The sequence below is a fragment of the Choloepus didactylus genome, chromosome X (assembly GCF_015220235.1).
Source record: "Choloepus didactylus isolate mChoDid1 chromosome X, mChoDid1.pri, whole genome shotgun sequence".
Classification (NCBI taxonomy): domain Eukaryota; kingdom Metazoa; phylum Chordata; class Mammalia; order Pilosa; family Megalonychidae; genus Choloepus; species Choloepus didactylus.
This window is the reverse complement of record NC_051334.1, coordinates 188,693,330-188,717,822: the sequence shown is the minus strand read 5'-3', so window position 1 is coordinate 188,717,822 and position 24,493 is coordinate 188,693,330. Positions and strand designations below refer to the sequence as shown.

The 24,493-nt window shown below is 40.6% G+C and overlaps 1 protein-coding gene across 1 annotated transcript in view; it reads right to left on the bottom strand.

Moving 5' to 3' along the window:
* The window catches only part of LOC119522537 (calmodulin-A-like), a gene marked incomplete at its 3' end in the record, with an annotated part of 35,438 nt that extends 14,254 nt beyond the window's left edge, over nucleotides 1–21,184 (bottom strand). The window contains exons 1-2 of the mRNA XM_037820950.1: nucleotides 20,931–21,184; nucleotides 20,615–20,658 (exon numbers count right to left, since the gene is read on the bottom strand). Coding sequence (XP_037676878.1) covers nucleotides 20,615–20,658; nucleotides 20,931–21,184 — 298 coding nt within the window. The remainder of the gene's footprint in view (nucleotides 1–20,614; nucleotides 20,659–20,930) is intronic.
* Between the last annotated feature and the right edge of the window lie 3,309 nt (nucleotides 21,185–24,493).

Below are 24,493 nucleotides of genomic sequence, written 5' to 3'. Positions count from 1 at the left end.
TAATTTTTGTTCAATTTTTAGAAACTTTTCATTACTCCAGACAAGAAATAAAGTGAAAGATGAAAAAAGAAAAAAAGAAAAGGAAACTCTAATCCTCCCCTATCCCTAACCATCCCCTCTCAATTGTTGACTCGTAGTATTGATATAGTACATTTGTTACTATTTATGAAACAATGTTGAAATACTACTAACTGTAGTATATAGTTTGTAACAGGTATATAGTTCTTCCCTATATGCCCCTCAATTATTAACTTCTAATTGTATTGTCATACATTTGTTCTGGTTCATGGAAGTGATTTCTAGTATTTGTACAGTTAATCATGGACATTGCCCACCATAGGATTCAGTTTTATACATTCCCATCTTTTGACCTCCAACTTTCCTTCTGGTGACATATATGACTCTGAGCTTCCCCTTTCCACCTCATTCACACACCATTCGGCGCTGTTAGTTATTCTCACATCTTGCTACCAACACCCCTGTTCATTTCCGAACATTTAAGTTCATCCTAATTGAACATTCTGCTCATACTAAGCAACCACTCCCCATTCTTAAGCCTCATCCTATATCTTGGTACCTTATATTTCATGTCTATGAGTTTACATATTATAATTAGTTCCTATCAGTGAGACCCTGCAATAATTGTCCTAATGTGTCTGGCTTATTTCACTCAGTATATTGCCCTCGAGGTTTTGTCATCAACCCATTTTTTTTTAATATGGTTTTGTTCACTAACCATACATTCCATCCCAAGTAAATAATCAATGGTTCTCTGCATGGTCATACATTTATGTGTTCACCACCTTCACCACTATCTATATAAGAGCATCTACATTTCTTCCACAAGGCAGGAGGGAGAGTCAAAGAAGGTAGAGAGGCAAAAGAAAAGGGAAAAAAAATGGCAGCTAGGAAGCAGCAAAAGGAAAAATAACCTTAAATCAAAGTAGAATAAAGACTCAGACAATACCACCAATGTCAAGTGTCTAACATGCCTCCCCTATCCCCTCCTCTTATCTGCATTCACCTTGGTATATCACCTTTGTTACATTAAAGGAAGCATAATACAATGATTCTATTAGTTACAGTCTCTAGTTTATGCTGATTGCATCCCCCCCCCCCAATGCCTCCCCACTTTTAACACCTTGCAAGGTTGACATTTGCTTGTTCTCCCTCGTAAAAGAACATGTTTGTACATTTTATCACAATTGTTGAATACTCTAGATTTCACCAAGTTACACAGTCCCAGTCGTTATCTTTCCTCCTTTCTTGTGGTGTCTCACATGCTCCCCACCTTCCTCTCTCAACCGTATTCATAGTTACCTTTGTTCAGTGTACTTACATTGTTGTGCTACCGTCTCCCAAAATTGTGTTCCAAACCATGCACTCCTGTGTTCTATCACCCTGTAGTGCTCCCTTTAGTATTTCCTGTAGGACAGGTGTCTTGTTCACAAAGTCTCTCATTGTCTGTTTGTCAGAAAATATTTTGAGCTCTCCATCAAATTTGAAGGACAGCTTTGCTGGATACAGGATTCTTGGTTGGCGGCTTTTCTCTTTCAGTATCTTAAATATATCACACCACTTCCTTCTTGCCTCCATGGTTTCTGCTGAGAGATCCGCACATAGTCTTATTAAGCTTCCTTTGTATGTAATGGATAGCTTTTCTCTTGCTGCTTTCAGGATTCTCTCTTTGTCTTTGACATTTGACAATCTGATTATTAAGTGTCTTGGCATAGGCCTATTCATATCTCTTCTGCTTGGAGTACGCTGCGCTTCTTGGATCTGTAATTTTGTCTTTCATAAGAGATGGGAAATTTTCATTAATTATTTCCTCTATTATTGCTTCTGCCCCCTTTCCCTTCTCTTCGTCTTCTGGGACACCAATGATACGTACATTATTGTACTTTGTTTCATCTTTGAGTTCCCGGAGACATTGCTCATATTTTTTCATTCTTTTCTCCATCTGCTCCTTTGCATGTAGGCTTTCAGGTATTTTGTTCTCCAGTTCCTGAGTGTTTTCTTCTGCCTCTTGAGATCTGCTGTTGTATGTTTCCATTGTGTCTTTCATCTCTTGGGTTGTGCCTTTCATTTCCATAGATTCTACTAGTTGTTTTTTTGAACATTTGATTTCTGCCGTATACATGCCCAGTGCTTCCTTTACAGCCTCTATCTCTTTTGCAATATCTTCTCTAAACTTTTTGAATTGATTTAGCATTAGTTGTTTAAATTCCTGTATCTCAGTTGAAATGTACATTTGTTCCTTTGACTGGGCCATAACTTTGTTTTTCTTAGTGTAGGTTGTAATTTTCTGTTGTCTAGGCATGGTTTCCTTGGTTATCCAACTCAGGTTTTCCCAGACCAGAACAGGCTCAGGTCCCAGAGGGAAGAAGTATTCAGTATCTGGTTTCCCTGTGGGTGTGTCTTAGAAAATTGCTCCACCCTTTGATGCCTCAGGTCACTGTGCTTTTCTGCCCAGCAGGTGATGCCTGTTAGCCCATAATTCTTGACTGGTGTGAGGAGGTATGGCCGTGTTCCCCCAGGCTCTGGGGTCTGGTTCTGAATGGAGAGGGCTCCACCCCTTTCCTCCTAGAGAAGACAGACCCCTCAGGTGAAGGTCATTAGCATTTCAATGGTCTCCCTCTCTGCTTGTGCTGTCTCCACCCTTCTCTGAGTCACAGCCCTGGAAACTGGAAATGACTGGGGCTTTCTCCACTGAGCCAAAAAAGAAACAGATAGTCCCCTTCAGACCCAGTCCAAGGCAACCCTCCGGCTCTCCCAGGTCAGTCGTCACCCAAAGCCTCTGTCTGTTTTTTGGGGATGCGTACCTGTAGTGAGCAGTTCACACTCGCTACTTAAAACCCCAGTTGGAGCTCAGCTGAGCTGTATTCGCTTGCTGGGAGAGAGCTTCTCTCTGGCACCAAGAGGCTTTGCAGCTCGGGCTATGGGGGAGGGGGTCTCACGACTTGGTTCCTCAGGTTTTACTTACAGATTTTATGCTGTGTTCTCGGGCATTCCTCCCAATTCAGGTTGGTATATGATGAGTGGATGGTCTCGTTTGTCCCCCCGCAGTTATTCTGGATTATTTACGAGTTGTTTCTGGTTTTTTGTAGTTGTTCCAGGGGGACTACTTAGCTTCCACTCCTCTCTATGCAGCCATCTTGCCCTCCTTGATAAGGCTCTATTTTTTATTTCTTTTATTTTATTTCACCTCTCATAAATTAAGTCACTTTTTACTCTGAATTAAATTCTGATTCTGAGTCACTAATTTAGGTTTCTAAAGTATCCATCCTGCTATTCTGTGCTTCTATTTTTTAAAAATCATTGTTAACATTTTTATTTCCAGTGTAAAAACACAATGTTCAAACAAAGTCATTTGTATGTGTCAAGGTTTTACTTCACTCATTGAGAAGACCATCGAGAAGACAGAAGAGCTGGAAAAGAATGCCAAAACAAGATTAAGTTAGACATAAGGGTGGTTAACTTTTTACAGGAAATAAAATCTTATCCCTTTGGGGTTAACTTCTCTACTGGGCTATAAAATATAACAACTTGCTGTTTTTTGCAAGTTAACCTCAAACTTTACAGAACCTTATAACTAAACCATTTGCAGTTGCATCAGTTGTGGATTGTCAGTAAACTATACTATGACAAGTAAATTACAGTTCCCTAAGAATCAGATAAGGGTCAGCAGACTTCTTAGAAAATGTGCTAGCATGGGAAAAAAAGTGCTCATTATCCTGCCTCTTCTGAGATTGGGATAAATTTTTTTATACTAGGAACTCTTGTTTTCAAATCACTCACGATTGCAAACCTTGGATGCTTTCTCCATCTGCTCTATTGATTAAATGGATTATTCTTGCCTCTAGTCCCTGTTATCATCCAGGAGATGTTTGGATAGTTATAGTGGAGGGTGGGCCGGCAGATGTAAGGAGCAGTAAATCCTTCACAAACTCATGCGGGGTTCCCTTTTGTGTAGTGGAAGTGGGAGACTGGAGTGTTTTCTCTGTGCTTTCACCAGCTTAATTTTCTTCTATGACTCCTTGATGTTTCAGCTATGTAGGTGGGACTTTTTTTGTGTCCTTTTAGCAGGAAATTAGAAGAAGGGAGAAAAATGACTGCATTTTTATAATTATAAACTTGTATCTCCTATTCCAAAATAACCATGGATTTTCCTCATTTTCCCCCAAAGATATTAAAAATCTGTCATTTAGAAGTCTATTATGATCATTATCTTTCTTGGCTACCAAAAATTTCAAAAGGACATTGTCATTTTATTTCAGGGTTTCCAATACTTCTGTTACCCTAACCTATGTTAGTTTTTATTGGTCAGAATTAAGGCTAAATGGCTTTCTACTTCCTTCTGAGATTAAGTTACAGTTCATTAAGGCATTCACCCATTTTAAAATCTGATTAAATCAATGGAAACTTTTTGTCAGAAAACTGCATAAAGTTATCCATACATAATATTGTACATAATTTCAGAGGACTCAGAACCCCTCTTTTGAAACTAAGTTTAAGAAAACTAATTCTGGAGGCAAGAATGTGCTCCTACCAACATCTCAAGGTGACAAAACAAGGTAATTATATCTATCTATAAGGTGGCAAAAATAGACTTTAAGGTAGCAATAGTTCTTATACTATCTCCATTTTGCAGAGTGACAAAACGACTTGCCTTTTGGAAAAACCCCAAGACATGTGGTTAAAGTCTTTCCACTGGAAAAATTCAGCTCAATTTATTTTGCACCATGTACAAAAAACTGAATACAGAAAACTTAAGAAACAGGTTATTTTTTGTTTGTTGTGTTTTGCTAAAAGGATTTAATTGCATTTAATTTTCTATCCCTTCAGTACTTGACTTGGATAATAAAGTGAGAGTTTTATTTTAAGTGTATGAAGCCTAATCTGAGTATCTTCTGCCAATTTTCACTGACATGCTTGTCCACAGTGGAGGAAGTGGTGGCTCTGTGAGAGACCTGACTTGTCAGAGGAAGAATGCTTTCCAAACAGAGCATCTCCTCATTTTGTTTTGCCAAACTACATGATAAGGAAGGATCAGTCTGAGAACAGTGGCAGCAAATGGGCAAGAGTTAAATTGGATGCAAACCCCCCAGAAAAGGCAGGATGAATGGCAATTAATCTGGGAGGCATCAGGGCAGTGTCTGCTATGATTATATAAATACATAGAAAAAATGATGGGACCATGGGGTAGGAAGTAATCCGGAGGCCGGGTACAGAGGTAGAAGGCAAGTCAGGGAGAGATGCTGGGCAATAGTGTGGGAGGGAGGGGAGAAGGGACCAGCAAGGGCTGCGGAGGATGTCTCAGTAGAGCTGTTGTGCCTCACAGCCCAGAACCTCCATCCTCAGGGCAATCTGGTTAACCCAGCTCTGGGGGTGAATTCTAAGGTATCGAGTCAGTAGTGGTGGGTCTAGGGAGTTCACCACAGGTGTGACGGAGTCTTGATTTCCCTGAAAAACCTGAAAGAGGAAAGATAGCATTTATCAGTTGTCTGATAGGAAAAAATTATGTTTATATCCTGCCCTAGGCTCCTTAAATCCATTAACCTCCTACTCTGTCAGTCACACACAACGTGGCCCCACACCCTCTTTGGCATCCATCACAATGCTCGCCAGAAAGTGCTGACTCCTTTCTCTAGTTGGGAAATCCATGCTGCTAGTACTCCAGGATTGACCCCAACTCCCACACATCTGGGTCTGGGAAAGATGGTGTGACATCTAGGATTAAAATAGCACCTTGCCTGCCTGATGTGGAAGCCTTTATTGCAGTTATGTCTTACATTTGGAATGTTATTAGTCATATAAGATAGTTCCACACATACAGGTAGCAACAAAGAAAAGTAGGCAATCCAGGGTAGCCTGGGGACTTCAGCAGAAGGGGATGCCAAGGGGAGAAAGAAGAGGGAAGAGAGTCTAAGACTCGAGGCAGCTTGCCACTCAGGGTTCGGAAGTAAGTTCACCTATTGAGAAAATGAAAGTCTGAAAATTTTAAAAATGTAATTCAGGGCAACTCTGAAGCCTTGCACTGTTTTGTGGATTCCAAATGAAAAGAATAAGCAGGAATCTTGGAAAAACAAGAACAGCATGAACGGGACAGTTATACTGATGATATACAGAAGATCTCAATGTAATTCGAGTGAAAAGAGATAATCCACCACAATAATGGGCAAGAAGTGGTTAAACTGCAACAAAAGGGCTCCTGCTTCCTGGGGCTATTAGACTCAGTTTCACTCCAGATTCCAAGTGGAAGGGCACTTTTCCTGGTAAATGGGATATGAAATAACACTGATCTTACACAGAGAGTTCAGCCACCAGAATACAAGAAGCTTGGGCCGTCTTTCGTACTTGTGCTACTTTTTCTCTAGGTTCCCAACCTGGCTGCTTACTGGAATCACTGGCAGAGCTTTTTAAAAATACTGGTGCATGGGCTCTACCCCAAAGATTCTGATTTAATTCATCTGAGATGGGGCCCATGCATTCTTCCAGTTGCTTGTGTGAAAAATTTTGGAGTCATCCTTGACTTCTCTTTCTCTCACACCCCAGTACAATCCATCAGCAAATCTGGTCACTTCTATCTTCAAAGACTATCCAAAATCTGACCTCTTCTCACCCCCCTCCAATGATACCACCTTGGTTCAAGCCATCACCACGTCTCACACTTTCTTTTATTCATCTTCTTTTTATCCCTTGGGTCTCAGTTTAAATGTCACCTCTTTAGAGAGCTCTTCTCCATCACCTCTGTTTATTCTCAACTTCAACTTGCCGTTTCCTTTGTAACTTCTAATATCTTCTTGTTTATCTGTTTACATGTTTATTGGCCATTCTGTCTTCCTATCAAATGTCAATAATTCCATGAGGGCAAAGACCTTGGTCAGTGCTGTATCCTGAGCTCACAGAATATATAACATAATATACATATATGGCAAATTATCTCCTAAACATTTTTGAAGTAACTTTTGGGTGTTTCATACAACTTTTTGAAAAACAAAGAAGATGTGCAAGGTCTGAACACAGGGCAGGGAACAGCTCATTAAGGTCCCTGTTTTGAGATTCCTCAACAAATGTTTATGATAGATTTGAAGGCTTTTACATCTTTTGTTAGACTTATTCCTTGTTGCTATTTCCCCCAATATTTCTCTGGAAAAACACCTGGAGAAAAGTTGAAAGACCAATACAGTGAATACCCTTCCTTAAATCCTTTACCTAGATTCACCAATTGTTAACATTTTGAGATATTTACTTTCTCCCCCCCCCCCACAACATGCATACACACACATACACACATGCACACACACTTTTTTTTGAATCATTTGAAGTTATAAACATCATGGCATTTTACCTGAGAATAAGGTGGTTTCTCTAGATAAAATACCATAATTATACTCAACCAATTTAATATTGCTACAACATTAACTAATATTTATAATTTTCCAGTTATCATAATGATATCATTTAAATATTTTTCTCTAATCCAGAATCTAATAAAAGATAACACATTATATTTATTTGTCATATCTCTTTAAGTATTCTTTAAGCTAAAACAGACACCCTAGTCTCTGGTCAGTTTTGTCTTTCATGACATTGACATTTTTTAAAAGTCCAGGGCAGTTGTGCTGTAGAATGTCCCACATTCTAAATTTGTGTGGCTGTTTTCTTATTATTAGATTTTGGTTAAACACTTTAAGTCAGAATACTGTGTGGGTCATGTGTTCTCCTCATGGCATCAGATCAGGGGACACTTGATGCCTGTTTGTCTTATTATTAATGATGCCAGATTGGTCACTTGATTAAGGAGGTGTCCACCTAATATCTCTATTATAAAGTTAACCATTTCCCTTTTCTAACGATCTATGGAGTGATACTTTGAGACTATGTAAATATCCTGTCCCCAAGAATCTTTCACCAAATGATTTTAGCATCCATTAGAAGTTCCTTACAAGTATCCAATATTATATTGATGGTTGCAAAATGGTTTTCCAATTTTGTCATTTCTTCTATATTTGTTAGTTGGAATTCTCACATAGAAAAAAATCTATGTCACCCTTTAGTTTTTTTTACTATGATTATGGATCCCTGGATTCTTTTTTTAGTTCTTTGCATTACAACCCATCACCATCGTTATTCATTTTGATGCTCAAATTGTCTCAAATTTGCCCTTAAAACAGCTTTAAATCAGTTCCTATGTTCTTTTTTTAATTTTATATTGTGGTGACATAAATACAACATAAAATTTCCCATTTTAATCACTGTCAACTATGCAATACAATGGTATTAATTACATTTACAATGTTATGCTACCATCACCACATCCATTACCAAAACATTTTCAACACCCCAAAAGAAACTCTGTACCTATTAAGCAATAACTACCCATTTCTAGTTCCCCACTAGGCCCTGGTAACCTGTAATCTACTTTCTGTCTCTATGAATTGGCATATTCTAGGTATTTCATATATGTTGAATCACACAATACTTGTCATTATGCCTGGCTTATTTCACTACATATGATGTCTTCAGGGTTCATCTATGTTGTAGTATGTATCAGGACTTCATTCCTTCTTACTGCTGAATAATATTCCATTATATATATATATATATATATATATATATATATATATACACACACACACAAACACACACACACACACCATATTTTGTTTATCAGTTCATCTGTTGATGGACGCTTGGACTGTCTCCATCTTTTGGCTATTGTGAATAATGCTGCTATGAATATTGGTGTAAAAATATCTGTTCAAGTCCCTGCTTTCAGTTCTTTTGGGTATATACCTAGGAGAGGAATTGATGGGTCATATGGTAGTTCATTCTTAGCTTTCTGAGGATGTGCCAAACTGTTTTCAACAGCTGCTGCACTATTTTAATTCCCAGCAACAATGTACAGAGATTGTTATTTCTCTGCATCCTTGCCAACACTTGTTTTTCTGTTTTATTAATAATAGTCATCCATAGGTGTGAAGTGGTATCTCATTATGGCTTTGATTTGTATTTCTCTAATGTCTAATGATGTTGCATATCTTTTCATGTGCTTATTGGCCATTTGTATACCTGCTTTGGAGAAATGTCTACTTAAATTCTTTGCCTGCTTTTAAATTGGGCTCTTTGTCCTTTTATTCTTAAGTTGTAGCCATTTTAAAATATATTTTGGATATTAGACACTTATCAGATGGATGGTTACCAAATATTTTCTCCCACTCTGTAGGTTTTCTTTTCACTTTCTTGGCAGTGTCCTTTGATGCACAAAATTTTTACTTTTGATGAAGTCCAATTTATCTATTTCTGTATCTATATCAGGGTTCTCCTTGGAAACAGAATCAATGAGAGATGTCTCTGATTATCAAATTGTAAAAGTGACTCACGCAACTGCGGGAGCGCACAAGTCCGAATTCTGCAGAGCCGTCAACAAGCTGTCAACTCCAAGGGAGATGTCCGAGGAACTCCTCGGGAAACAAACTGACAACTTTGACGAACTCCTCAGGAAACAAACCGGCAACCTCGACTAGCTCCCCAGTATATGCTTCACTGAGAAGCCAAAGAAGTGAAGGTTCTCTAACCGTCCATCTTATAAGCCTCCAACTGATCACCAGGACCAAATCCAGCCAATTGCGTTCTCTCATTGTTGAAGTCACGCCCCTTGATGAGTCATCAGTCAGCCGCAGTCAATTGACTGATGATCCAACAAACCAGCCCGTTGGTTTATTAACCAGCCTCAAATATCCTCACAGCAATCGTCAGGCCAGTGCCCGCTTGACCAGACAGCTAGGCCACCTAGCCAAGTTGACACATGAACCCAACCATCACAGTCCACCCCTTGTCAACTTGGCAGTTGTACACATCACCTAAAACCATACCTTCAATATGAACGTTACAGCTTATGCCTTATGATAAGGGGATAAGACAGAGAAGAAAGCAAAAATATTTTCTTTACAGACAAATACAAACATAATCATAACAAAACGAGGAGGAAATATTCATGTCATCATAGTCCTCGTTTCTGTAACTGGTCACATGGCCGTAGTTCATATTTATCACTACCTTCTTCCACTACCCATCCCATGTTCCCTTTACCCTCAGCAAGCACTTCAGCTGGCCGTGGTTCTTTGCCTGGTGGGGTGACCCAAACCTTCATTCCTGAAGTTTCTTGGCCATTGGTAGTCCTGCCTGGATTGGGTTGTTGCAGTTTTCCATTGACTTGAATCACGGGGCATGGTAGTACTAAGAGACGCCCCAGGGGATCTCCTGTATGCCAGGAAAACTCTTCTTTACTTCCATTGTGTAGTTGCAGTGCTATTTCCCCTTGACAGTCAGGATCAATCACCCCAGCCAGTACAGTAATCCCCTTCCTTGCCTGTTGATTCAGAGGCATAAGAAGCCCAAAGTGGCCAGGTGGCAGTCTTAACTTCCAGTTCAATGGGATTATTGTTGTGTTTCCTGGTGAAAGCACTCTTCCTTTTGGAACAAAGACTTGTAGACCAGCAGAGCTTAAGGTTGCGGGGACAGGAAGCAAAAATTTCCCTAGTGGATCACTAGGAGTGATAGTGAGTGGTGCCACTCCTGGTTCCACCCCTTGATTCCTGGACCCATGAATCCTGGCTATGGGAGAGACAGCACCATAGAGTGGATGCTGATTCAGAGCATACACAGCCTCCTGGAGAACACTGCCCCAGCCCTGCAAGGTATTGCCACCTAGTTGGCGCCGTAATTGAGTCTTCAGCAGGCCATTCCACCGTTCTATCAACCCAGCTGCTTCTGGATGATGGGGAACATGGTAAGACCAGAGAATTCCATGAGCATGTGCCCATCCCCTCACTTCATTTGCTGTGAAGTGGGTTCCTTGGTCCGAAGCAATGCTGTGTGGAATACCATGACAGTGGATGAGGCATTCTGTAAGTCCATGTATCGTAGTTTTGGCAGAAGCATGTCGTGCAGGGAAGGCAAACCCATATCCGGAGTATGTGTCTATTCCAGTAAGAATAAATCGCTGCCCTTTCCATGATGGAAGTGGTCCGATGTAATCAACCTGCCACCAGGTAGCAGGCTGATCACCCCGAGGAATGGTGCCATATCGGGGACTGAGTGTGGGTCTCTGCTGCTGGCAAACTGGACACTCAGCAGTGGCTGTGGCCAGGTCAGCCTTGGTGAGTGGAAGTCCATGTTGCTGAGCCCATGCATAACCTCCATCCCTACCGCCATGACCACTTTGTTCATGAGCCCATTGGGCAATGACAGGAGTTGCTGGGGAAAGAGGCTGATTGGTATCCACCAAACGGGTCATTTTATCTACTTGGTTATTAAAACCTTCTTCTGCCGAAGTCACCCTCTGGTGAGCATTCACACGGGACACAAATATTGTCATTCTTTTTTGCCCACTCAGAAAGGTCTAGCCACATATCTCTTCCCCAGACTTCTTAGTCACCAATTTTCCAATCATGTTCCTTCCAAGTCCCTGACCATCTAGCCAAACCATTAGCAACAGCCCATGAATCAGTAAACAAATGCACTTCTGGCCAGTTCTCCTTCCAAGCAAAGTGAACAACCAGGTGCACTGCTCAAAGTTGTGCCTAATGAGAGGATTTTCCCTCACCACTGTCCTTCAGGGACATCTCAGAAAGGGCTGCAGTGCTACAGCTGTCCACTTTTGGGTGGTGCCTTCATATTGTGCAGAACCAACTGTAAACCAGGCTCGAGTTTTCTCTTCCTCAGTCAACTGATTATGAGGAACTCCCCAAGATGCCACAGCTGTGGGCTGGATCTGTCACAGAGCCTCATCTTGTTCTGGTTCCCACTCAAAGCTAGAAGCTTTTCTGGTCACTCTGTAAATGGGCCAGAGTACTACACCCAAATGAGGAGTATGTTGTCTCCAAAATCCAAAGAGGCCAATTAAGCATTGTGCCTCTTTTTTTGGTCATAAGAGGGACCAGATGTAACAGCTTATCCTTCACCTTAGAAAGGATGTCTTGACATGCCCCACACTACTGGACACTTAGAAATTTTACTGAGGTGGAAGGCCCTTGTATTTTTTGTTCAATTTATCTCCCATCCTCTGCCTCTCAAATACCTTACCAATAAATCTATAGTAGTTGCTACTTCTTGCTCACTAGGTCCAAATAACATGATATCATCTATATAATGGACCAGTGTGCTGTCTTTGGGAGGGAGAAATGATCAAGGTCCCTGTGGACAATATTATGACATAGGGCTGGGGAGTTGATATACCCCTGAGGTAGGACAGTAAAGTATACTGCTGGCCTTGCCAGCTGAAAGCAAGCTGTTTCATGTGGTCCTTACTAAAAGCCATTGAGAAAAAAAGCATTTTCCAGATCAATAGTTGCATCCCAGGTACCAGGGAATGTGTTGATTTGCTCAAGCAATGATACCACATCTGGAACAGCAGCTACAATTGGAGTCACCACTTAGCTAATCTTACAATAATCCACTGTCATCCTCCAAGACCTGTCTGTTTTCTGCACAGGCCAAATAGGAGAGTTGAATGGGGATGTGGTGGGAATCACCACCCCTGCATCCTTCAAGTCCTTAAGAGTGGCATTAATCTCTGCAATCCCTCCAGGAATCCGGTATTGCTTCTGGTTCACTATTTTGCTAGGCAGGGGCAGTTCTAGTGGCTTCCACTTGGCCTTTCCCACCATAATAGCCCTCACTCCAGGAGTCAGGGAAGCAATGTGAGGATTCTGCCAGTTGCTGAGTATGTCTATTCCAATTATGCATTCTGACACTGGGGAAATAACCACAGAATGGGTCTGGGGACCCACCGGACCCACTGTGAGATGGACCTGAGCTAAAACTCCATCAATCACCTGACCTCCATAAACCCCAACTCTGACTGGTGGACCAGAGTGATGTTTGTGTCTCCGAGAATTAATGTCACTTCTGAACCAGTGTCTAATAATCCATGAACTATCTGATCATTTTTTTCCCCAATGCACAGTCACCCTGGTAAAAGGCTGTAGGTCCCCCTGGGGAAGGCTGGGAGGAAGATTAACAGTATAAATTCTTAGCAGTGTAACAGGGTCCTTCCCCAAGGGTTCCCGGCCTTCCCTTCATTCAAGGGGCTCTGGATCTGTAAACTGTCTCAATCTGGGAATTGATTAAGGGGCTGTGACTCTCTGTTTTTGTAATTCAAGGGGGACTTTTTGTTCACGTGACCTAGAATTCTTCTGCCTATATAGTTCAAACAAGAATTTAGTCGATTGCCCATCTATTTTTGCTACTTGGTACTCCATGATCCACTAGCCAATGCCGTAAGTCTGCGAGTCATATTATTTTGATTGCTGCTTTGAGCCTGTTTTCCATTATGGTAGCTGTGCTGGTTTGAATGTATTGTGTCCCCCAAATGCCATTGTCTTTGTTATCTTGTGGGGCAGAAGTTTTGGTGCTGGTTGGATTTGCTTGGAATGTGCCCCCACCCAGCTGTGCATAATGATTCTGATGGGATGTTCCCATGGAGGCGTGGCCCCGCCCATTCAGGGTGGGCCTTGATTGGTGGAGCTATACAAATGAGCTGACTTGCGGGGGTGGGGAGAGGAAACAGAGTGCAGCTGGGGGTGATGTTTTGAAGAGGAGCAAGCTTGCTAGAGAGGAACTTCCTGGGAGAAAGACGTTTTGAGACCGCAGCTTTGGAGCAGACGCCACATGCCTTCCCAGCTAACAGAGGTTTTCTGGACGCCATTGGCCATCCTGCAGTGAAGGTACCCGATTACTGATGTGTTACCTTGGACACTTTATGGCCTTAAGACTGTAACTATGTGGCCAAATAAACCCCCTTTTTATAAAAGCCAATCCATCTCTGGTGTTTTGCATTCCGCAGCATTAGCAAACTAGGACAGTAGCCATATCCACCTTGTCTGTGGAGATTAACCTCAGCCACTTGGCTTCTACCGACTCGGGACCTGATTATCCCCATTGTGTTTAAGGATTCCAGCTCAGTGACAGCAGTTCCTACAGTAATATCTGACCTACAGAGAAGGGCGACTACAGAGCTCTTCAGGGATGATGGAGCTAGTCTCACAAATTTATTCCTTACAGTCCTGGTAAAAGGTGTGTCCTCTGGACATTCCAGGGCTGTGTGAGCAGGTCTTCCATGATAAATCCACTCTAACATTCCAATCTCTCTAAGCCTTTGAATCCCCTCCTCTACATTATCCCAGGGCAGTTCTGGCATTTCAACCTCCAGTAATGCTGACCACCTTTTGATCCATGCTTCAGCCAACCACCCAAACCGTTTAACACCCTTTCTAACCCCTCGAGCTACAACACTGAATGCAGAATCTCTGCTTAGTGGGCCCATATCAGTAAATTCAGCCTGATCCAACTCTATATTCCTTCCACCATTATCCCATACCCTTAATATCCATTCCCACACATATTCCCTGGTTTCTGTCTGTATAAATTGGAAAACTCATAGAGTTCTTTTGGAGTATAGCATACTTCCTCATGGGTCACACTTTGTACTTCACCCCTTGGGGCCCGTTGGGACTTTAGTCTAGTTATAGGTCCTGAAGCAAAGACTGGTGGTGTGGGTGGGTCATGAAAAGAATTAGAAGTATCCCTCAAGCCTTTTACCTCAGGACATTCTGTTGCAGTTTCATATGGTTGAAACAGCATTAATCTCTCCAGACAGAGGAGTGAGGGCTGCTTCCTCAGGGAATTAGCAGGGATTATTTCCTCAGGATTAGCAGGCACTGAAGGGTTAATCTCTTTAGGTGGACATTGGATGGCAGACTTCTCAGGGCAGACTGAATGTTGGGAAGCTGTTTCCTCAAAGCAGGCTGGAGGCTGGGAAGCTGTCTCCTCAGGGCAGACTGGAGGTGTGAGGGCTGTTTCCTCAGGACAGACCACTACGGGTGTATCTAACAAAGACTCAGCAGAATCCAGGGTCCGAGTGTCCTCACTGCCATTATTATCAATCCATATGTCCCCATCCCAAGTTTTCAAGATCTCCTTCTTTTCCAATCATTGCCTTCACTTTAAGGTAGACACCCTGCAAGTTTGAAATTTTAGTTTATGTTGTAAATCTGCTTTGCACAATGAGACTCTGGGTCCAGTTTTCAGAGATCTCAAGTCTGTGGTCACAGGAAATAAGATTTTCTTTCAGAACACACATAGAAAACTTTACATCTGTCATATGGCATTTAAGTTTCAAATTTGAAGCCTTCAGCTCATCCCTCCTATGACTTTATCCAGCATATCCAAGACAGCCAGACAAATCATTATTACCTTTTAACTCCAGAAACTCTGTGAAGGTGTCAAAAACACTGTCACCCGGAGGCTTGCCTCATACAAGAATATGATTAGGAGAATCAAACAGTGATATTTTGGGTATCTCCACTACCAACTCATGCCATGGCCTTTTCAGTGCCATCTTTGTTATTGGAAATAGAATCGTTAGTGCCTTTGAATCTAATCAGAGTAGAAAACCAATTATGAAAGCCCATTTTAAGATTCTGTTTCTCAAGAACCACTCCTGGTACCAAGTTGTATTAGTGGTCTCTAGGGAAACAGAATCAATGAGAGGTATCTATAGATGTGAGTATTTATAAAAGTGTCTCATGCAACTGTGGGGACGCATGGATCCAAATTCTGTAGGGCAGGATGCATGAGTCCAAATTCCATAGGGCAGGATGCATGAATCCAAAGTCTGTAGGGCCAGCAGTGAGCTGGCAACTCTGATGAAGGTCTTCAATGAAGTCCTCAGGAAACACTTCACTGGTCAGCCAAAGAAGAAGTGAACGTCCTCCTCTCTTTCTCCCTTAAAAAGTCTTCAACTGATTGGATTAAATCCAACTGATTGAAATCTCTTATTGCATAAGACATGCCCTTCATTGATGTGATCAGCCACAGATGCAGCCAATTGAGTGATGATTTAATAAATCAGCCTTCTGGTTTATTAACCAACCACAAATGTCCTTGCAGTAATGCTTAGGCCAATGCTTGCTTGACCAGATACCTGAACACCATCACCTCATCAAATTGACACATGAACCTAACCATCACAGTGATGAAGTCCAATTTGTTTATTTTTTCTTTTGTTGCTTTTTTCTTTTGGTGTCATATCTAAGAAGGTATTATCTAACCCAAGGTCACAAGATATACTCCTTTGTTTTCCTCTAACAGTTTTTATAGCTTTATCTCTTGCATTGCTGTTTTTTGGTCCATTTGACTTAATGTTTGTGTTTGGTGTAAGGAAGGGGTCCAAATTAATTTTTTCTGCTGAATAAACTATTCTTTCCCCCATTGAATGATCTTGGCACCCTTGTCAAAAGTCAATTGACCCCAGATGTGTGGGTTTATTTCCATATTCTCAAATCTATTCCAATTCTCCTAGATGCCTTATGTCAGTACCACACTTCTTGATTACTGTAGCTTTGTGGTAAGTTTTGAAATCTGGACTTGTGAATATTCCAACTTTGTTCTTCTTCAAGATTGTTTTGGGTATTGTACGGCCCTTGCATTTCCATATGAATTTTATGATTGCCTTATGAATTTCTTCCAAAAAAGGCAGTTGAGATTTTGGTAGGGATTGTATGTAATATATAGATAAATTTTGGGAAGGATCTTAACAATAATTGTCTCTTCCAATTCATGAAAATAATATGTCCCTTTTTTTTACATCTTCTTTTAATTTATCTCAGCAATGATCAGTTTTTAGTGTAACCATCTTTTACTTCATTTGTTTAAATTCATTCCAAGGTATCTTCTTTTTTATGTTATTGTGAATGAAATTGGTTTCTTAATTTTTATTTTCAGATTGCTAGTGTATAGAAATACAACTTATTTTTTTATGTTGATCTTGTACCCTGAAAGTTTGCTGAACTTGTCTGTTAGTTCTCATAGGCTTTTTTGTGTGGATTGCTTAGAATTTTCTATAGAAGTTCATGTCATTTGCAAATAAAGACAGTATTATTTCCTTCCTTTCCAATTCAAATGCTTCTAATTCCTTTTCTTTGAACTTATTGCACTCTAACTTCCAGTACAGTATTGAATAGTGGTGTCATGAGTGGACCATTCTTAACTTGTTCCCAGTCTGAGGGTGAAAGCCATTCACTCTTTTCACCACTATGTATGTTTGCTTAGCTATGAACTTTTCTTTAGATACCCTTCATTAGGTTGAGGAAGGTGCTTCCTATTGCTAGTGGTTGAGAATGTTTTTATCATGAAAGGGTTAGTGGATTTTGTCAAATTTCCCTTTTCTGCATCTGTTACATGATCATGTGCTTTTTGTCCTTTATTTAGTTAACACAGTGTATTGTACTTATTTTCAGGTGTAAACTAATCTTGCATCCTGGGATAAATCCCATTTGATCATGGTTGTATAATCCTTTTGAAATTTGATAATTTGGCTTGTTAATATTTGTTAAGAATTTTTGCATCTATATTATGAGGAATGCTGAACTGTAGTTTTCTTTTAAATTTATTGAGACTTGTTTTATGGCCTAATATATGGTCTGTATTGGAGAATGTTCTATGTGCCCTTGAAAAGAACATGCATTCTACTGTAGTTGGCTGGTGTGCCAGTTTGAATATATTATGTCCCCCAGAAAGAACCATGTTCTTTGATGCAGTCTTGTGGGGGGCAGACATATTGGTGGGATTAAGTTGGAACGTTTGGATTAGGTTGTTTCTGTGTGAAGTGCGCCCCACCCAACTGTGGGTGATAACTCTGATTGGATAGTTTCCATGGAGGTGTGGCTCCATCCATTCATCATGGGCCTTGATTAGTTTACTGGAGCACTATATAAGCTCAGACAGGAGTGAGCTTACTACAGCCAAGAGGGACACTTTGAAGAATGCACAGGAGCTGAGAGAGGAGCTGCAGTTTACAGAGACATTTTGGAGATGGCCTTTGAAACAGACTTTTGCTCTGGAGAAGCTAAGAGAGGATAAATACCCCAAGAGCAACTGAGAGTGACATTTTGAAGAGGAACTGCAGCCTAGAGAGGAACCTCCTTGGAGAAAGCCACTTTGAAACCAGAACTTGGAGCAGACACCAGCCACATGGCTTCCCAGCTAACAGAGTTTTCCAGACACCATTGGCCATCTTCCAGTGAAGGTACCCAATTGTTGATGCATTACCTTGGACACTTTATGGCCTAAAGACTGTAACTGTGTAACCAAATAAACCCCCTTTATAAAAGCTAATCCATTTCTGGTATTTTGCATCCTGGCAGCTTTAGCAAACCAGAACAGACTTTGGTACCAGGAGTGGGGTGCTAGTGCTGTTGAGTTTGCAAATACCAAACATGTTGGAGCAGCTTTTAAATGGATATGGGAAGATTCTGGAAGAATTGTGAGAAGCTTGATAGAAAAGGCCTAGACTGCTATGAAGAGACTGTATGTGGAAATATGGACTCTAAAAATACTTCTGATGAGGCCTTAAGCAGAAATGATGAATGTGATGTTGCAAACTGGAAGAAAGGTGATCCTTGTTTTAAAATGGCAGAGAATTTGGCAAAATTGAATGCTGGTGTTGGATGGAAGACAGAATTTGAAAGTGACAAGCTGGGATACTTGGCTGATGAGATTTTGAAACTAGAAGTTGGAGATACATCATGCCTTCTCCTTGCAGCTTACAGTAAAATGCAAGTGGAAAGAGATAAACTTAGAAGTGAACTCTTGGGTTCAAAGATACCAGAAACTGATGGTTTGGAAAATGCTGGGCTCCAAGGGGGTAGAACCCCAGAAGCTACAGCCTCACATGAGAATTTAACCAAACATGGAACCTGACCACCATTTCAGTACAAGCCAAAATTGGAGATGGAGTTATCCAGAAAGGATTTGTGGAAAGTCCTATTGTCTGATGGCTTTGACCCCTGTGTGCTTCATGCAAAGCCAACAGAATTTTTGCAAGATCTTTATAGACAGAGCCGTTGCCAGTCTAGACTGGAGGAGACAGACAAGGAACAAATTGAAGGAAAAATTTCTTTAAAGACAGAGCCATGGAGGTTGAGGTCTGGAGTCAAGAGGTCTCAGGGTGGGAGAGTGGAGTAGCCCACACACATGGAAAGCTGAGTTTGCCCTGGAGGTCGAGGGTGGACCTTCTGCCTCAATGTTCCTGAAAGGTGTTGCCACCTCAGGCCTCAAAAAGGGTGGAGCGCATTCCCAGGGGACTAGGGAGAGCCTGGCTGCCACCCCACTGTTCTGAAGGGATTGAGCATGTGCCCCAAAGATGGAAGAGAATCCAGATGCTTCCCCAATGTTTGAGGAGGATGGGGCCGAGAAGATGGTTTCTCCAACGTGTGGATATGTTGGAGCACTCAACCCAGCATTTGGAGAGAAAAGGGCTGCCACAAAGGCCCTTAGGAAGGATTAGACTCCTGCTCTCTCAAGCCCCAAGATAGAACATCATTCTGTAAATGACTCTCAGACTTTGAAATCTAATGGAGTTTGTCCTGCAGGTTTTAGGAACTGTTTTGATCCTGTTAACCCTGTTTTCCTTTCAGTTGCTCCTTATGTCAGTGGGAATGTTTACCCTATGACTGTCCCTCCTTTGTATATTGGAAGCAGATAACTTGTTCTAAATTTCACAGGTACAGAGCCAGAGGAGAATTTTGCTTTTGGACAGACCATGCATGTAACTGATTTTGATGGGATCTTGTACTTATTGTTACTGAAAGGATTTAAGTTTTGTGATATTGTGGTGGGATGAATGTATATTGTATATGGAAAGATCATGTCATTTTGGGGTCCAGGGGGTGGAATGTGCTAGTTTGGATGTATTATGTCCCCCTAAATGCCATTATCTTTGATGCAGTCTTGTGTGGGCAGGAAACATATCAGTGTTGATTGGGTTGGAGACTTTTGAATGGATGTTTCTGTGGAGATGTGAACACTCAATTGTGGGCAATATCTTTCACTGGATAATTTCCATGGAGTGTGGCCCTGCCCATTCAGTATGGGCCTTGATTAGTTTACTGGAGCACTATATAAGCTCAGACAGAACGATTCAGCTTGCTACAGCCAAGAGGGACACTTTGAAGAATGCACTGGAACTGAGAGAGGAGCTTCAGCTTACAGAGACATTTTGGAGATGGCCGTTGAAAGCAGTCTTTTGCTCCAGAGAAGCTAAGAGAGGAAAAATGCCCCAAGAGCTACTAACAGTGACATTTTTGAGGAACTTCAGCCTAGAGAGGAACATCCTGGGAGAAAGTCATTTTGAAACCAGAACTCTGGAGCAGATGCCAGCCACATGCCTTCTCAGCTAACAGAGGTTTTCTGGATGCCATTGGCCTTCCTTCAGTGAAGGCACCTCATTGTTGATGTGTTACCTTGGACATTTTATGGCCTTAAGACTGTATCTTTGCAACCAAATCAACCCCCTTTTTTAAAAGCCAATCTATTTCTGGTATTTTGCATCCAGCAGCATCAGCAAACCAGAACAATGCCCTTTGGCGACAAGACTGAATTATGAAGTATTTTAGAAATTCTTACCTTCTCTTCAACTTACCAACAGTGTGTCTCCAATTTCTCCATAAAGTAAAGGTCCCAGGATTCCTGATTCATTTGAATAGGTTCATGAATCTTAAAGGTTTCATCTTTATATGCCATAAAACGAACTTTTTGTACTTCCTACCAATCGGCTGAGTGCCATTGTTCAAATATTGACTTTTATAACTTCTGTATGAGAGGCAAAATGATGAGGGGTTGGAATGAAAAATTCTAAATAAAGGACAGGTAGCTGAAAACCACCTCTAAAACAGCTGGTATGATTTAATCAAGAAAGGAGCAAGTGAAAAATAAATGCATTCCTCATGTTTAGCTATATTTATTTCCATACATGTTAATGCCCCTGTCATAGGATTCCATATCTGTACCAAACCCTAAATATGGCTTAAGGATTTGTTGTTTTGAATAACCAGAAAAAACCCTCTGAGTAAAAAGGTGCTTACCTGTCAGTTGGTGTGAGAACTGCAGGAGCATAGTCCCAGTCCTCCTCTTCAGCAGCAATATAATGGACCCAAGTTTTAGGATGCTTCTTTGCCACTGAGCTAAGTAGGATAAAGGAAGGAGAATTGTCATCATCAAATCTGAGCATGTCCATGTCAGAATCATAAAGGTCATCATCATAATCTCTCTCTTCATTATTTTTCATCCATACTTGTGGTTCCTCTGGGCAGCTATCTACCTTGACATAAGCTTCCATGCCATCTGGAGTCAGACAAAACAAATCAAACAATGTCAGATTTCTACAAAGCTTTCTTGTCTTAACTTCTATGACTTCATTCTCTCCATCAGGAATTCAAGGTCCTCTGTCTAAAGTGCTCACAAAACCTCTCTTCCTCTACGATGCCTCATTTCCACCTCATTTATCCCTTATCCACCTCCCCTCACTCTAACACAGACATCTAACTAAACATTCACAAGTACTGCTAATACTCAAACCTTCTCATACTTATGGTAAAATCTTTACTCTGGAAACTAGAAACTAGGGTATCTCTGTTGAGGACTGATATATAATACCACTTGATACAATTCATTATGTTCCTGTTCACTGCCTAGTGAATTCCATTAAAAGTAGAGCTGGATATTTATTTACAAACCCAATTTTTAAGATCCAAAGATATTACCATATTGATGTAAAGAGATATGACAAAACAGCAGGAACTGGCCAAGGTCCATCAAGAGTGTCTGAGCAGTAAGGAAAGTTATTGGTGAGATCTCCAAGGAGGCCTGGCAATGGTTCCTCACAAGAAATGTGTGGCCTTCAAGGAAAATTGAGTGTACTTCTGGGGTGGTGCCCATTCCAATCACATGCCAATAGACTGATTTCCTGTGGCATCCAATCAGACCGTATATTAGAAATAAGAGTTATGGCTAAGAAGTAGATAATTTGAAATGGAAAACACTTGCTTGGACAGGATGGACAAGTCGACCTTACAAATTTTGGAAACAAACTTTCCAAGGACATTGGGGCACTGTCAAACCAAGGTCACCAATGACTGTCATGCTGCTAGATAAAATGGATATTTTTCAGCATCCATCTGCACCTATTGACCATTTAATCCTTTTTGAAACTCCTCCATTGCCTCTGCACCAACACCTCTTTGGGTTTTGTTCCTCTATTTCTCAGACCGCTCCTTCTTCTGTCTCCTTGCTGACCCCTCCTTCTCTGCCCATCCATTAAATGATGAGCATATCAGGTCTCAACCTTAGGCCTATTTCTTTTCAATCAATATTTTCTCCATGCAAAATCTCACCCATTCTCATGGTGTTAATGATCATCCCTAGCCTGATAACACATCTATTTCAGACTTCTCCCTGAACTCCAGATTCATATAACCAACCACCTCTCAACATCTCCACCTGGAAAGCTCATAAATCCCATATGCCCAAACCAAATTTGTGATCTTCATCACCTCATCCTTTTCCAGAGTTCCTTACTCAGTGAATTGCACCATCTTGCATTCAATTATGTGAATGTGAGTTATCCTCATTATCACATTCTCACTTCCCATATCCAATCCAAAACTAATCATGACACCATAATTAATAACAGCTAAAATTTACTGAGCATGTTTTTTGTGTCAAACACTGTCCAAATTACTTATAAGTTTCAACTTATTCACTCCTCACTATAACCCTATGAATGTAAAAACTATTATTATCCCTCTCTCATAGGAGAGGAAACTGATGCCCAGAGAGGATAATTAACTTACTCAGTATTTGAACTCAAGCAGCTGTAAATTTAGGTCCCACGCTAACTACTAGGCAACAGCTGTCTCTTACTTTGGCTCCTTAAGCTTTCAAATATATTTATTTTCTACCATCATTTCTACCACCACCTCCTAATCCAAGCTACCGTTATCTCTTGTCTGAACCACAGCTTCTTTACAGGTCTCCTCACATCTGGTCATACTCCCTTCCAAGTCCTAAACCTCCCAATTTCCTCTTTCTTGGTTTACTTGATACTTTAACCATAGTAAATATTCAAAGCCTTCTAAGGCCTTCTATTTCTGAAAATGTCTTTATTCTTCCCCCAAGGCTGATTCAGAGTTTGGCTATGAATTACTGGTTGAAAGTAATTTTTCCCTCAGAACTTTTAGGGTATTGCTCCATTATAGTGTTAGTGTAATTATCATTCTTTTGTACATGATCTGCTTCTCCCAGGGGAAACAAAGTATCTTTGCTTTATTTTTTGTGCTCTGAAATTTCACAATGATAATTTTTTGTGGAAGCCTTTTAAAAGAGTCTACTGAGCACTTTCAGTACTAAAACCCATATCTATTTCTTCACATTTTTCTTTTATCATTTTTGATTCTTTTTATTATTTTCTTTTAGCATAGATGTTTTAAAATAAATTCTAATCTCTTTTCTTTTTTTCTTTCTAGATTTTCTCCATTCTATCTGCTTACCTTCTATTGAGTTTTTATTTTGACAATCGTATTTCTGATTTCTATGAGTGCGCCTTCTTCTAGTTGTTTCTTTTCATAGAATCCTGTTATTGGTTTATGGATGCAGTATCACCTTGAATATTTATGAAAATATTATTCATAGTTTTTGACAAGTTCTTTCTGTTCTAAGTATTATTTCTCTTCTGAGCTTATTTTTCTTTGTTTATATTTGCATATCTCTTTCATATTTCATGCTTTCCTTAAATTTCTGGTCATCCTTGCTTGACCACTCAGAGTTAAGCAAAAGAAAAGAGAAATATGATTGTGAGTTCTATGTATATGGGCAGGCATTATTTTCAGGTGATTGGAAGACCTCCAGAGGCCAATTCAGTGGGTTTTTCTCTGGGGTACTGAGTTGTCTGAGGTGTTTCAAAGAACAGAGTTCTGGCAGTAAATTCAGAAAATTCTAAGGGTTCTTGAGCAAGCCTGTACCTACCTGGCAGAGACCTATTTACATAGCCATTCACTGTGTGCATTTTAGGCCAGGGCCTAGAAGATGAGAATCCAGAGGCTGTGTCAAGGAGCCATTCTTTTCTGAATGCCAACTTTTCCCTGGTGAGAAAGGAAGCACAGATAGAGCCAGGTAAGTTCTATCTCACCATTGACTCTCTCTCTCTACTTCCATCCCTCTTACATGCTAAGAAATTTTTCAGTAAAGTAGGCACAGATGACATATCCTTCAAAATCAGTAAGAGGAAGAGAAGACAATTACCAAAAGGTAGACATTTCTTGCTCAAACTTATTATCCCTCCTTAAATTTGTCCATGATAGCAGTGGGAAGAGATAACAATAACTCCTAATTAGGAGAAGGAAGAATATTGGTTAGTTTGAGCCATGAGGGTTTCATTTTATTTATTAGCTGTTTTATTTAAAAGGAAGCAGATGAAAATTATCCTGGGAGAAGGGCTGTTGTTCAGTCCCTTTCTTAATTGCTTCATTCCAGCTTGTAGTAATGAAACCTAGAAACTGAAAGTTTCCCAACCTCCTCTCTGAAATTAATAAGAACTGAAACACTGGAAATTATTATTGGACAGCTTCTCCTTAAAGTTAACCCTTTGTGT